Source organism: Balaenoptera musculus, chromosome 7, assembly GCF_009873245.2.
Source record: "Balaenoptera musculus isolate JJ_BM4_2016_0621 chromosome 7, mBalMus1.pri.v3, whole genome shotgun sequence".
In the NCBI taxonomy this organism is placed as follows: domain Eukaryota; kingdom Metazoa; phylum Chordata; class Mammalia; order Artiodactyla; family Balaenopteridae; genus Balaenoptera; species Balaenoptera musculus.
In genome coordinates this window covers 16394138-16406471 of record NC_045791.1, presented here as the reverse complement: position 1 = coordinate 16406471, position 12334 = coordinate 16394138, and the positions used below count along the sequence as shown (strand labels likewise).

The window sequence follows — 12334 nt, the reverse complement described above, 5'->3', positions numbered from 1 at the left end:
TTTCCACCTCAGAATCATCAATGTGATTGGCTTTCTCTTGCCTCCACATCGCCACACCTAGAGATATTTCCCTCCCGTCTTTCAGACCCACACTTTCTGCCCTTTTGAAGCCTATGTCATCTGGAAGTGCCACTCTCTTTTCTCCTTTTTATCTTTTTCCCTTTCTTATTTGTTCCCTACCATTCTTCCTCCTTCTCCCTTATTATTGAGGTATAATTTATATACAGTAAAATAGGTAAGGCTTAGTTACACAGTTTAAAAATTTTTGTGACTGTAATCCTAAAAGTTCAGGACATAGAACAAGTCTAGTAACCCAGATGCTTTCCTTGTGTCTGCTCCCACAGTCACTACCCCACCTGCACCAAAAGGGAAACACTATTCAAATTGACTTTACCTAGTTTGCACATTTCTTCCTTGGTCCCTCTTTTCTTCCGTTTTAGTAATTTATTCATTAACAAACAACTACCATGTATAAACAACTTTACTAAGTGCTGAGATTAAATAAGAAAAATGGCTTTCCTGACTTCAAGTCTATTATAATTGGTGGAAAGGAAGCCATTGAAGAAATAATTATAAGTGGCTTGTAGTTATACAGATATTTGGCTTTTGGAGCTTAGAAACAAAACAGAACTGGAGATAAATATTTAGAAGGTATTAGTTACCTTTGGAAGGGATAAGATTCCCAGGGGTAGGCCTAGGACAGAGCCTGATCAATGCATCATTTAGGTTTGGATGGAGGAGGAAAGCCTACAAAGGAGACTGAGAAGGCATAGTTAGAGAGACTGGGTAAACAGGAAGGAGCGATAAAGAGTGTGGAATGCTGCGATCAAGTAAGCTAGAGCCTATAGGTTATTTGCTGTCTTTAGCTACAAGGATGTCATTTATAACCTTAATAAGAATAGTTTTAGAAGAGCAATGAGGCTGGATTAAAGTAGATTGGATTATGAATGACAAGGAAAAAATGACAGTAATATTCAGTGAGGTTTAGCTTTGGGCAAGAGAGATGAAGATACAAGTTGTGGGCTTAAAATGGAAGAGATGCTTAAATGCTACTGTGAAAGAGTCATTAGAAAAAGAGATTAAAGTAACAGGAAAGATGGAGTATAATACAGGGCTCTTGACAAAGCTAAAGGGATGGAATCCAGATGATCTAATTGATGTATGGAGGATCTCTTACATTATAAAAAGTGAAAAAGAAAAAAGAGGTAAGTATGGAATCGGTTTTATAGATTTGGTGAAGAAAAGTTGGATTCCTGACTGTTGGCTTCTGCTTTCCTTGTGAGATACATGGTGATGTTATCTCTGCTGCCCAGGAAATAGGGGGGAGAAAGTGAAATCTGAGTGATAGGGAGAATATTTAAAATCATCACTGTGGATAACAGAGTAGGGAAACAAAGCCTTGCCAGGTAAATTTAGGTCCATTTGGGAATAGCAATTATGAATTCTTAGTTTTATCAACCAGTTCTGTGTGATTTGTGTGATCAGCATTCTGGGTATAGGCAAGTTTAGGGTAGGACTGTGCTGAGTTGGGTTTTGGTAGATGGAATGACAAAAGGAAGTATGAATAGTCAAAGTGATGGGGCCTAAAATCTAAACTGTGTGTGTGTTTGTGTGTGTTGTGAGGGGGATGATTTTTGGCGAGGGAAGAATTACAACAGCCAGTGGATTGCAAGTCTAATTGTGATCCAGAGAGATACAGTGAGGTGCTGGAGTATGCTAGAAGGATAAGAAGTTGTGATCAGAGAGGGGTGTACTTGCATTTCAGGGACTTAGAGATGATAGTGATGATCTAAACTGTGGCCAAAATGGAAAAGACACCTTTGAATGTCATGAAGTCAGTGAGCTGAGAGGCCAGAGTTCCTCTGCATTGATTCTGTTCTTTTAAACACATTTTCATGTCTTCCAAATGCAACAAACACACCCAAATGACAAAAATTCTTTCAATCCTACCTTCTTTCCTTAGCATTTTAGCTATTGTTTTATTTTCCTCTTTTAAAACCGAACTTCTTATTTAGTCTCATTATTTGGTAAGCTCTTTGTTAAATCCAATTATATGTAACAATTTTCATCCTTCTTGATTTGTCTTTCTTTCACAAGACTACTCTGCTGGTTCTCTTCCTAACGTGGACTATTCTTTTTATTTGTTACTTGTTTATTTTTTTCCCCTACTGTCACTGGTTCTTTCTCCTTTGCCTACTACTCAAAGGTCAGTATTTCCTAGGTACTGTCCTTGATTCTCTTTTATTTCTTTATTAGAGACTTTCTCTAGGTGATCTCATCCACACCTTCATCAACAACCACAGCCTACATCTCTACTTCCAATTCCTTGACCCCATTTCCAAGTACCTACTGTCACCTACCTACTACCTGGCTCTTGAGGTTAATATACTCAAAACAAAATTTATTACATATACTCTACCCTTGTTTATTCCAAGATAAGACAAAACACAACTTTCGTGTCTTGATTAATAGATCCTTTCCATCCTGACTTCAGAGCTAGAAACCTAGTGATGATATCTTTGAGTTTTTCCTCGTAGTGACAGAAATCTTGAATCTGGCCTAGCGTTATTTACACCAAAACTGGGGCTCTTAGTCTTTCTTGCTTGGTTCTTTTAAGATTCATTTCAGCTTTCCCAGTGCTGCTATAATAATCTTATTAAAAATTGAAGCTACTCTTGTTTATACCCTGCTTGAAAATTTCTACTGATATTCTGTTTCTTATAGAATAAAACCCAAATACAAGGCAAGTAATCGTTTTTGAGAACCTGGTCCCCTTCGTGTAGAACTGATCTATCTGTCTACACCCCTTTCCCTAAAGGCACACGTGTTTTTCATTGATCACTGTTGTGTTTGTATATTATTGCAGTGTTTGTATATATTTTTTTCTATTCTCTATTTACCCCACCCCCTGAAAACAAAATTAACAAGGTTGCTCCTTTAAGACCCAGCTTAGATACGACCTCCTCAGTCATAGAGGAATAGGAGCCTTCCCATTTTCCCTCTGAAGCCAAGTTGATCATCTTGTCCTAGGTACTTTATTTCCTTAAAAACTTACAATGTTATGTTTGTATCTATTTCTTTCACTGGACAGCTTCTTATGGCAGGATGTTCATGTCCTTAGCATTTGTGCCAATGGTTATAGTAGGTGCACAATAATAAATGAGGAATAAATGAATAAATAACACTTAGAACATTAAAATATGTCAGTTCCAGTAATGTTATAAAATGAATGATGTAGTACATTTTTTACTTCCCTAAAGCAAAGTGGGGAGTAAAAGTTATTTTTTAAGTATAATGACTTAGAAAGTATCTAGAAGGCTATGGTGAAATGTGGATATTAGGATTAATAGATAAGAGGTTTAATGATTGAGTAGATGACTGTAGGATATTTATTTCACTAATGCATTCAGCCTTAAGTACTGGGTGTGTATTTGTACTATGTGCATGGAACTATATTTTTTTGTTTATTTTTCTTTTGTATATTTTTTGAAGTTTTATGCCTACGTTTTTACTTTGCTTAAGGAAGTCTTCATATATTCAGAATACTAATCTTTAGTTACATGTGTTGTGAAACTATTTTATTGCAGAGATTCACAAACTTTCTCAGTGGCCTTAGTGTCTCAGTAAAATTTTTTACAGTGTCACTTAGAAAGAAATTCCTAACAGTTGTTTGTTAAGTAGCAACTTAGTAGCCACTTGAAAAAAATAAGACACATATTTGAAAGGAAAATATTTTTATTGTTAAATAATCACAGTTACTAGTAGGATGCATGTGCCTGTCGGGCACTTCACAGTTTCTTACACCTGGAATCAGATTGCACATCACCATCCTCATTTCTTATTGTACATGGGTTTTTTGGGGGAGGTATTTAGTTTTCATCATAGCAACTGCTGGCAACCCAGCTTTTCTAAGAAGTGATATTACTTGAAGGGAATCTAGTATGATCTGATGTTGAAACTGAACTACTTTAAAGTAGTAGGTATGCAGTGCCAAACTGATTCTGAGTATCACCAAATTTCCCTGGAAAATGTAAAATATTTGCGGTGTCTTTGAGAATTTGCTGTAGTACCCTGGGGCTCAGTTTTGGAACCATGGTTCTATAACAAATACATATGACTTGTCTTATAAAATTTTGCTTGCTTGATTTATGGTTATTCTTGCTCTATACTTACCAACTGTGTTTTATATATTAGGCACACAACAAATACTTGTGAAAGAGCTAATAAAGATTAAGCAAATTGTCATAACCTGTAATTTTCACAGACTAAATTTTAATAGGTTACGTTTCCATTATTACAAAATTTTCAGCAATCTATAAAGACCGGTGCAATGACCTTCCATCTAGATTGTACAGTTTTTAACATTTTGACATATTTGCATTGTGTTTTTTAATTGAAACATCTGAAAATATGTTGTAGAAATTATTTCTTTTATCTCTAAATAGTTAAGTATGCATCTTCTAATGATCTCTGTGTCATTAGCACACCTAAGAAATGCTATCCTCATCTAATACTCACTAGTGATCTGTTTTATATTTGATTTTTTTCTGATATTAGTAAAGATTTAATTCCTGTTTTATTTTTTGTTTTAATAGTGGCCAATCCGCCATGGTATAGTTGAAGATTGGGACTTGATGGAAAGGTTTATGGAGCAAGTGATCTTTAAATATTTAAGGGCAGAACCTGAAGACCATTATTTTCTTTTGGTAAGTACAAATTTTAATTTCTGTGAGGAAATTTTTGAAGAAATTTAATGAGAATGTTTTCATCACATCTGTACTCATAGGACATACGTTCTTGTTTATTAAATTGTCATGTATCTAAAGACTTTGTTATAAAGCTGTATCATCTTTAGTATCTTCAACAGTAAGTTTCAGGGGAAAAAGTTGGAAACATGGCACTTTATTTTTAAAAAAGTGACTGGTTTGATTATTATTTCATTTGTAATTCTTGGTAACAAACTACAATATAATTTAATTTTTAAACTTTTTTCTTTCTTTTTTTACCAAAGCAATGCATGTTCATAATGTTAAAAAATCAAGTGCTATAATATCAGATTTAAATTAAAATTTTCCTTCCTCACCTCCCCCTACCCTTGAACCCTTGATTCCCCCCGGGCAGACACTTTAAACTTTCAAAGAGTTTTTCTTGATAGTTATATCATGTATTTCTTGTATTTTTGTTTGTTTATTTATTTATTTTAGTTTTTTTTGCTGCGTTGGGTCTTCGTTGCGGTGTGCGGGCTTCTCATTGTCGTGGCATCTCTTGTTTCGGAGCACAGGCTCTAGGTGCGCGGGCTTCAGTAGTCGTGGCACATGGGCTCAGTAGTTGTGGCTTGCGGTCTCTAGAGCTCAGGCTCAGTAGTTGTGGCTAAATATTAGACAGTCTATTAACTTCCTGCTAGGTAAGATGAGTATTTCGTTCTTTTCCTTTTATCCCCTCCTTTACCCAAAATCCTTACCTTCTCCCTCTTTCTGTGACATTAATTTTGGGTTAAATTAATATTTTAATATTTTTAATATTTTATATTTTATTGTGATTGTGAATATTGTTTATGGTTGGACCATAAACATAAAGTTGAAAAGAACCTTGCAGTGAATGCCCAATATACCCACAACCTAGACTCAGCAATTAATTTTACTATAATTGTTTTAGGACATCTATCTATTGGGTTATCCTTCTGTCACTCCATCTTATTTTTTTAATCACTTCAAAATGAGTTTCAGATGGAGTCATTTCACCCCTAAATACTTTAGCATACATTATCATCAACTAGAGTTTGTTATTGTTTACATTTTTTCTTTTATATAAAACTTACATTCTGTAAAATCACACATCTTAACCCTACCATTTTATGGGTTTGACTGGGCATTGGCAGACTTTCTCTAAAGCTAGTTAGCAAATATTTTTGGCTTTGTGGACCATGTGGTCTCTTTCGCAGCTGCTTAATTAGCTCTGCTGTTGTTGTGGGAAGCAGCCATAGGCAATACTTAAATGAGTGGCTGTGGCTGTGTTCCAATAAAATTCTATTTACAGAAAGAAGTGGTGGACTAGATTTGGCCTGCAGGATGCATGATGTAGTTTGCCCATCCCCTGGGTTTGACAGATGCATGCATCTGTGTAACCTAAACCCTTATCAAGATAACAGAGCATTACTGTTAACCTGGAAAGTTATCTCATGCCCTTTTCTAGTTAATCCCTGCCCCCATGCCCTGGAGGCAACCCTTGTTCAGATTTTTTCCAGTACATACATGTTTTGCTTATATTTGAGTTTCATGTAAATGGAATTGTACAAGATGTGCTCTTTGGTAAAACTTCACTCATCATAATCTTAAGATTTATCCATGTTGTTGCATATACACGTAATTTGTTGCTTTTTGTTGCTGGGTCGTACTCCATTGTATGCCTCCCTGTCCATTTTCCTGTTGATAATCACCTGGGCTGTTCCCAGTTTTTGACTACTGTGAATATTTTTTGTGTATCGTGAACATTCTTAAACAAGTCTTTTTGTGGACATGTTTTTATTTTTCTTTTGTAAATACCTAGATATGGAATTGCTGTTTCACAGGATAGATGCATGATTAATTTTATAGGAAACTTTCAGAACTTTTTCCAAGGGATTGTACCTTTCTGCACACCCACCAACTATGTGTTAGTGATCTGGTTACCCTATGTATCCAGATCCAGCATTTGATGTGTCAGTCTTTTTAATTTTAGCCATTCTGGTTGGGTGGGTAAACTTTCTCATTTTGGTTTTAGTTTGCATTTTTCTGATGACTGATGATGTTGAGTACTTTTTCATGTGCTTATTAGCTATTTGTATATTTTCCTTGTGAGGTCTTCTGATTATATTTTATTTTGTATAGAATTTCTGCTTTTCTTGGAGTTTATAATTTAACTGCCTTGGTTTTTTAGTTTTAGTTTTCTTAATTTTATATGTAACTCTTACTGAATTATCTTCAAACTCTTGAACATAGTCCAAAACCCTCTTAAGTTTAAACACATCAAGTAGTTTAGAAGTTAAAGGTTTTACATATGGAAAAAGTCTAATCCTCGTTAATTTTCTAAAAAAAATTTTATAGTGTCTTTTAAAATTAAAAAAAATGATTTTATTTGTAATGAATTTAAGTTTTATCTGTCTTTCCTTTTGCAGTTTATGTTCATTAAATTTAAGCAATCATTCCTTACCTCAAGGTCAAAAACATAATTCTTCTGTATTTCTTAAGTTTAAACTTTTGCCTTTCAAGTTTAAATATTTGAGATAAAAAGGATTGGATAGTCAAATCAGATTCATAAGAATGATGTCTTATGTAGTTTCAAGCTTTGGTAATATGAAATGATTTAGGTATTCCTGAGGCATAAGTGAAACATTAAGTCCAGGATTTTGAGGGCTGTTCCTTAGGTCCTTTCTTCCCTCACTGGGATGTGTTGTGGCCCAGACTTAACCCGCAGGTTTCTAAGTGATGTGATGTATGCAGTCACATAACTTAAACTGAAGAAACATCTTAAACTGTGTAAACATCTCCGTTTTATACTCTAGCAGTTATATAAACATACAGATCTGTTTGAGTTCTCTACTGTTTTTTTTTTTGGTCTGTGTGTCTTTATTTTTGTACCTCTGAGTTTAATGACTTTTAAATACAGTGTTTGAAATACATTATTTCTCACGTAAAAGTTATCTATAAATTTATCAAAATAATTTGATATTGCGTACTTAAAATCTTACTCAATTTAATAGACTGAACCTCCACTGAATACTCCAGAAAACAGGGAATATACTGCTGAAATAATGTTTGAGTCCTTCAATGTTCCAGGCTTGTACATTGCTGTACAGGTAAGCAAGTTTATAAGTCAAAATAAGCTTGACTCTTAAATTTTAATCTGGTTTAATTCACTCTTAAAATATATGTATATTTTTCTTAACCTCAAAGCATATCATAGTTCTACTGAACTGATAATTTAGAAATTGTATTAGAGGAATGGAGCTATTTAGTCAGTAAAAGAGAAATGTTAAAGGAAGTAAGTTAATGTTTTTTGGATAAATCAAGACCTTTTATAGAACAGAAATAAGGGAACTGATAGTTATTGAGAATTTACTCTATGTCAAGAATTTTCTGTACACATTCATTTACCCTTGTAACATTCACTGTGTCCTTTTTTTGTAGTCTGTTTTGAATGACTTACCACTACATATATTTGACCACTGCCTCCTTTGTGCCCCTCTGTATCCTGTATATCACAAATCCCCATAATATTTTATTGCATTTAATTTGTGTATGTATCTGTATGGAAGAGCTTCTCTCCCATCCCTCAGGATCAGAGCTTACTTCTTACTTGTTTTTTAACGCTGTAGCAAATGTGATACCTGGCATATCACAAATGCTTAAAAAGTATATAAATTACTGTGTAGTTTTGTTAGCCCACGGTTATTATGGTGTGATCCTGTGTTAAAATAGGAGGATGGCCTAGTTACCTTTCTAGGTCCCTTTCAGCTATTATATTGCAAGTAGGTAAAATAAAGCCAGCTTAGTTCTGTTTTTAATTAATTAATTATTTATCTCGTTCGAGGCTTGGATTTGTATGAAATTTAGGTAATTTTTTTTAAATGAACTAGCTTCATTAATTTCTTAATTTGCAAACTTTTAATAGAAAAAATTATACTTTATTGCCTATGCCAAGATTTTTTGTAGAAGTACATTATTTCATCAACTTCGCTTTCCTCATTAAATCATAGTATTTGGAAGTGTGCAGTGGCCTTTTCTGGTTAAATAGCTTGTTACATATTCCTAAATGCATGTTGCACTTAGAAAATTTGGAGCTAATCTTATGAGTGATACTTAGTATAGCCATCTATGTACTGAATAACTGATGATTGGTGGTTCTGTGCTTCTCTCTACCTTACTTTGTGGTATGTTCCAGGCTAGGCCATATAAACATACTTTTAAGTCCTGTACTGTATTATCTCATGTTAGTCTTCCATATGTTAGTACCGTACTATCTCATGTTAGTCTTCCACATTTTTGGGGGGTATAGGAGGAAAACGGCCCTCACTAAAATATCGAAAATTTATAAACATGCCCCTAAAGACTAATGTAAGCCTGTAAGTTGTCTTAATAATATGTAGGCTGTGAACGATTTTATTGTATAATATAAATTAATTTTGTGTGTTCTCTTTCCAAAGATACTACATTTAAAATTGCATAAAGTACTCCAGTAAAAAATTTTTTTCTAATAACTCTTTGTTTTTATTTTTTTGCCTGTCATATTTCTTTTTGTTCAAGGCTGTTCTTGCCTTAGCTGCATCGTGGACCTCCAGGCAAGTAGGAGAACGGACATTGACCGGTACGGTAATAGACAGTGGAGATGGTGTCACTCATGTCATCCCTGTGGTAAGGATATTTTAAAATTACTGAACAAGATATCAGATAACACCTGGAAAAGTTAAATTATATGAATTAATGCCACCTTTTAAAAACTTTAAATATTACACTTAAAAATTTACTGTAATTTGACCATTGTTCAGCTATAGCTGTGTTTTGCTCAAATTATTATTAGAACTTTGTAAACAAATTCCAGATTTTTTTTTTTTTTGCTATAGGTTTTTACTACAGTTAAAAATAATTAGAAAATTATTAGAAATAGTTTCTAATTCATAATTAAGAAATGATGAATTAGAGTATCTGGAATGGAAATATGCCTTTCTTGTCTTAAACGTGGAACTCAGTTTTCCAGTTTGGATGCGTCTGTTTGTGTGTTAGCCAGTTGATAGTTTTTCTTATCCTTAATTAACAGATTTCGTACTGGTCATACGTTATCTACTAAATAGGAGTTAGTCGAAAGTGCATGACCATTAATGACTTTTGGGGAATTACGTTTTTGAATTAAAAGGCTCAAGTTGTGATTGTGCTTTATGGTTTGGATTTAATCAAGCATGTTAAGAAAAATGCATCAGATTGGAGTATTTGTGAGAGATAGCATTTTTCTGCCAAAGCCTTTCTGCTTCCAATTTTTAATGACAAATTAGATTTTTTATTGTGTCTAATAGATTAAAAATGACTACTTAAATTCATACTAATTATTATTGGGTGCGTATATGTAGAAAGGTTTATCTTTTAAAGTAATTTTTATGTTATATTGAATAACATGTAAGGAATGAAATTATTTAGAACTTTTATTTTTTCATTATTCTTATTCCTCTTTTTAATGCATCAGGCAACCTCTGTTGAAGATTACATCCTCCGAGTGACTACTTTTGGATTAGATGTCATAATTTATTCTTCTGATGTCATATAGTAATAATTGCCCTTCTTTAAAAAAATTAAAACTTCCTCGTGATATAATTCACACACCATACAATTCACTCATTTAGAGTGTACCATTGAGTGTTTTATTGTATATTCATAAAGTGCATCCATTACCAGAGTCAATTTTAAAACATTTTTATCACTCTAAAAAGAAACCCTGTATCTTTTAGCATTCACTGTCCCCCCATAACTTTAGCCCCTGGCAACCACTAATCTACTTTCTGTCTCTGTAGATTTGCCTGTCCTGGATATTTCATATAAATAGAGTCATTCTTTTTTTCTTTTTTTTAAAACATTTGTCACCAGGTTTTTGTTTGTTTGTTTGTTTTTATTTTTGTCTGTGTTGGGTCCTCGTTGCTGTGCTCGGGCTTTCTGTAGTTGTGGTGCGTGGGCTTCCCATTGATGTGGCTTCTCTTGTTGCAGAGCACGGGCTCTAGGTGCGCGGGCTTCAGTAGTTGTGGCTCACGGGCTCTAGAGCACAGACTCAGTAGTTGTGGCACTCTGGCTTAGTTGCTCCTCAGCATGTGGGATCTTCCCAGACCAGGGCTCAAACCCGTGTCCCCTGCATTGGCAGGTGGATTCCTAACCACTGCTCCATGAGGGAAGTCCTAGAGTCACTCTTTTGTGACTGTCCTCTTTCACATAGCCCCTTGTTTCAAGATTTATCCATGTTGTAGCATGTATAGTACTTCATTTCTTATTATTGCCAAATAATATTTCATTGTATGGATATTCTACATTTTATTTTATTGCCATTGGGGGATATTTTAATATCTCGGAAATTAGGATGTGTCCAACATTTTGATGGCTTTTTATAATTTAGTTGGCATATTTTTCTTTCTTAGTGCTACATATTCTTTCCCCTTTTTTTTCCAAAATGGGACAATAATAGTGACCTATGTCATAAAACTGTTTTGAGGATTAAATAATGCATATATGTATGTTGCTTAGAGATACATAAAGATTTTTAAAATGTTCATTTATAATTCTCATTTAAACCTCAAGATCTATGCTGTAGATTATATTATCCTTTGAGGACTTCAGTTTACTCATTTATAAAATGCAAATAACTGAGTTGCTTAAGATCACCAAATCATAGGTCATGGGGCTAGGATCTGAACTTGTTCTTCCTGACCACAGTCTTTTCTTAACATCTACACAATTAAACAGTAATATTATTATCTTGAAAATTAATATTAGAGTAGGTAATTTGCAAAAAGAAGTTACCAACTTGGAAAAGAAAGAGTTTTAGTAAGAATATTAAGAATTGGGTATTCCTGTGATTTTCCTGCCTTCTTTTGAATTAATGGACTGTTTTTTATAATTTCAATTTATCTTTTTTTATTGACTTATTAACTATGCTATATATTTCTTTGTTATTGTCATTTATTTTTTGGTGGTTTTTGCTCTAGGGCTCATAGTAAACATCTCTAATTTATTATAGTCTAACTACAAATAATATTTTACCATTTCATAGACAAGAATGTTATGTCGTTAATGAAATTTAATTTTGCTACATTATTTTTGTACTTCTGAGTTGTACTAGTAAGTTTATGAGTTCATTCTGCAGAATTAAATTATTTGGAATTTTGATGGTACATGGACTGCCTCAGGCTTGTGAAGTTGGTACCTACTTCATTAGGAAAATGATAGCCAGCTTGTGGGTTAATGATCAAATTTCTTACAATGCGCTCTACATTTTTTGCTGAAATTATAGAAGATTTTAAACTAATATCCTATTTGAAGTCTGTTATCTAAAACCTTTAATACTTCTGAAACTCACTATTTCTTTGTTGTTGAGTCATTTCAGTCTTGGTTGTAAACTCTTATCAGTAGGAGAATAAATCTAAGCTTTGTTCATAAGTTTTGTTCATTCTTGTTCATAATATCTGTACAGTATTATAAATTTTATGCTAAGTTAACTTTGAGGAATACAGTTGAGGAATAAAGACTAGAAGAATTCTCCTGGGATAAAGCAATACTTAAGGATACAAATACAGTAATCTGAGAAATTGGTCTTTAATGATTAA

At 33.6% G+C, this 12334-nt stretch overlaps 1 protein-coding gene across 2 annotated transcripts in view; it reads left to right on the top strand.

Annotated features, from left to right (window-relative positions):
* The window catches only part of ACTR3 (actin related protein 3), a 56203-nt gene that overhangs the window by 24099 nt on the left and 19770 nt on the right, over positions 1 to 12334 (top strand). The window contains exons 2-5 of one of the 2 annotated variants that reach the window (XM_036857222.1): positions 2943 to 3030; positions 4596 to 4706; positions 7739 to 7834; positions 9282 to 9389. In XM_036857222.1, coding sequence (XP_036713117.1) covers positions 4635 to 4706; positions 7739 to 7834; positions 9282 to 9389 — 276 coding nt within the window. In that variant the 5' untranslated portion in view covers positions 2943 to 3030; positions 4596 to 4634. The remainder of the gene's footprint in view (positions 1 to 2942; positions 3031 to 4595; positions 4707 to 7738; positions 7835 to 9281; positions 9390 to 12334) is intronic. The other variant, XM_036857221.1, reaches the window with a different exon arrangement.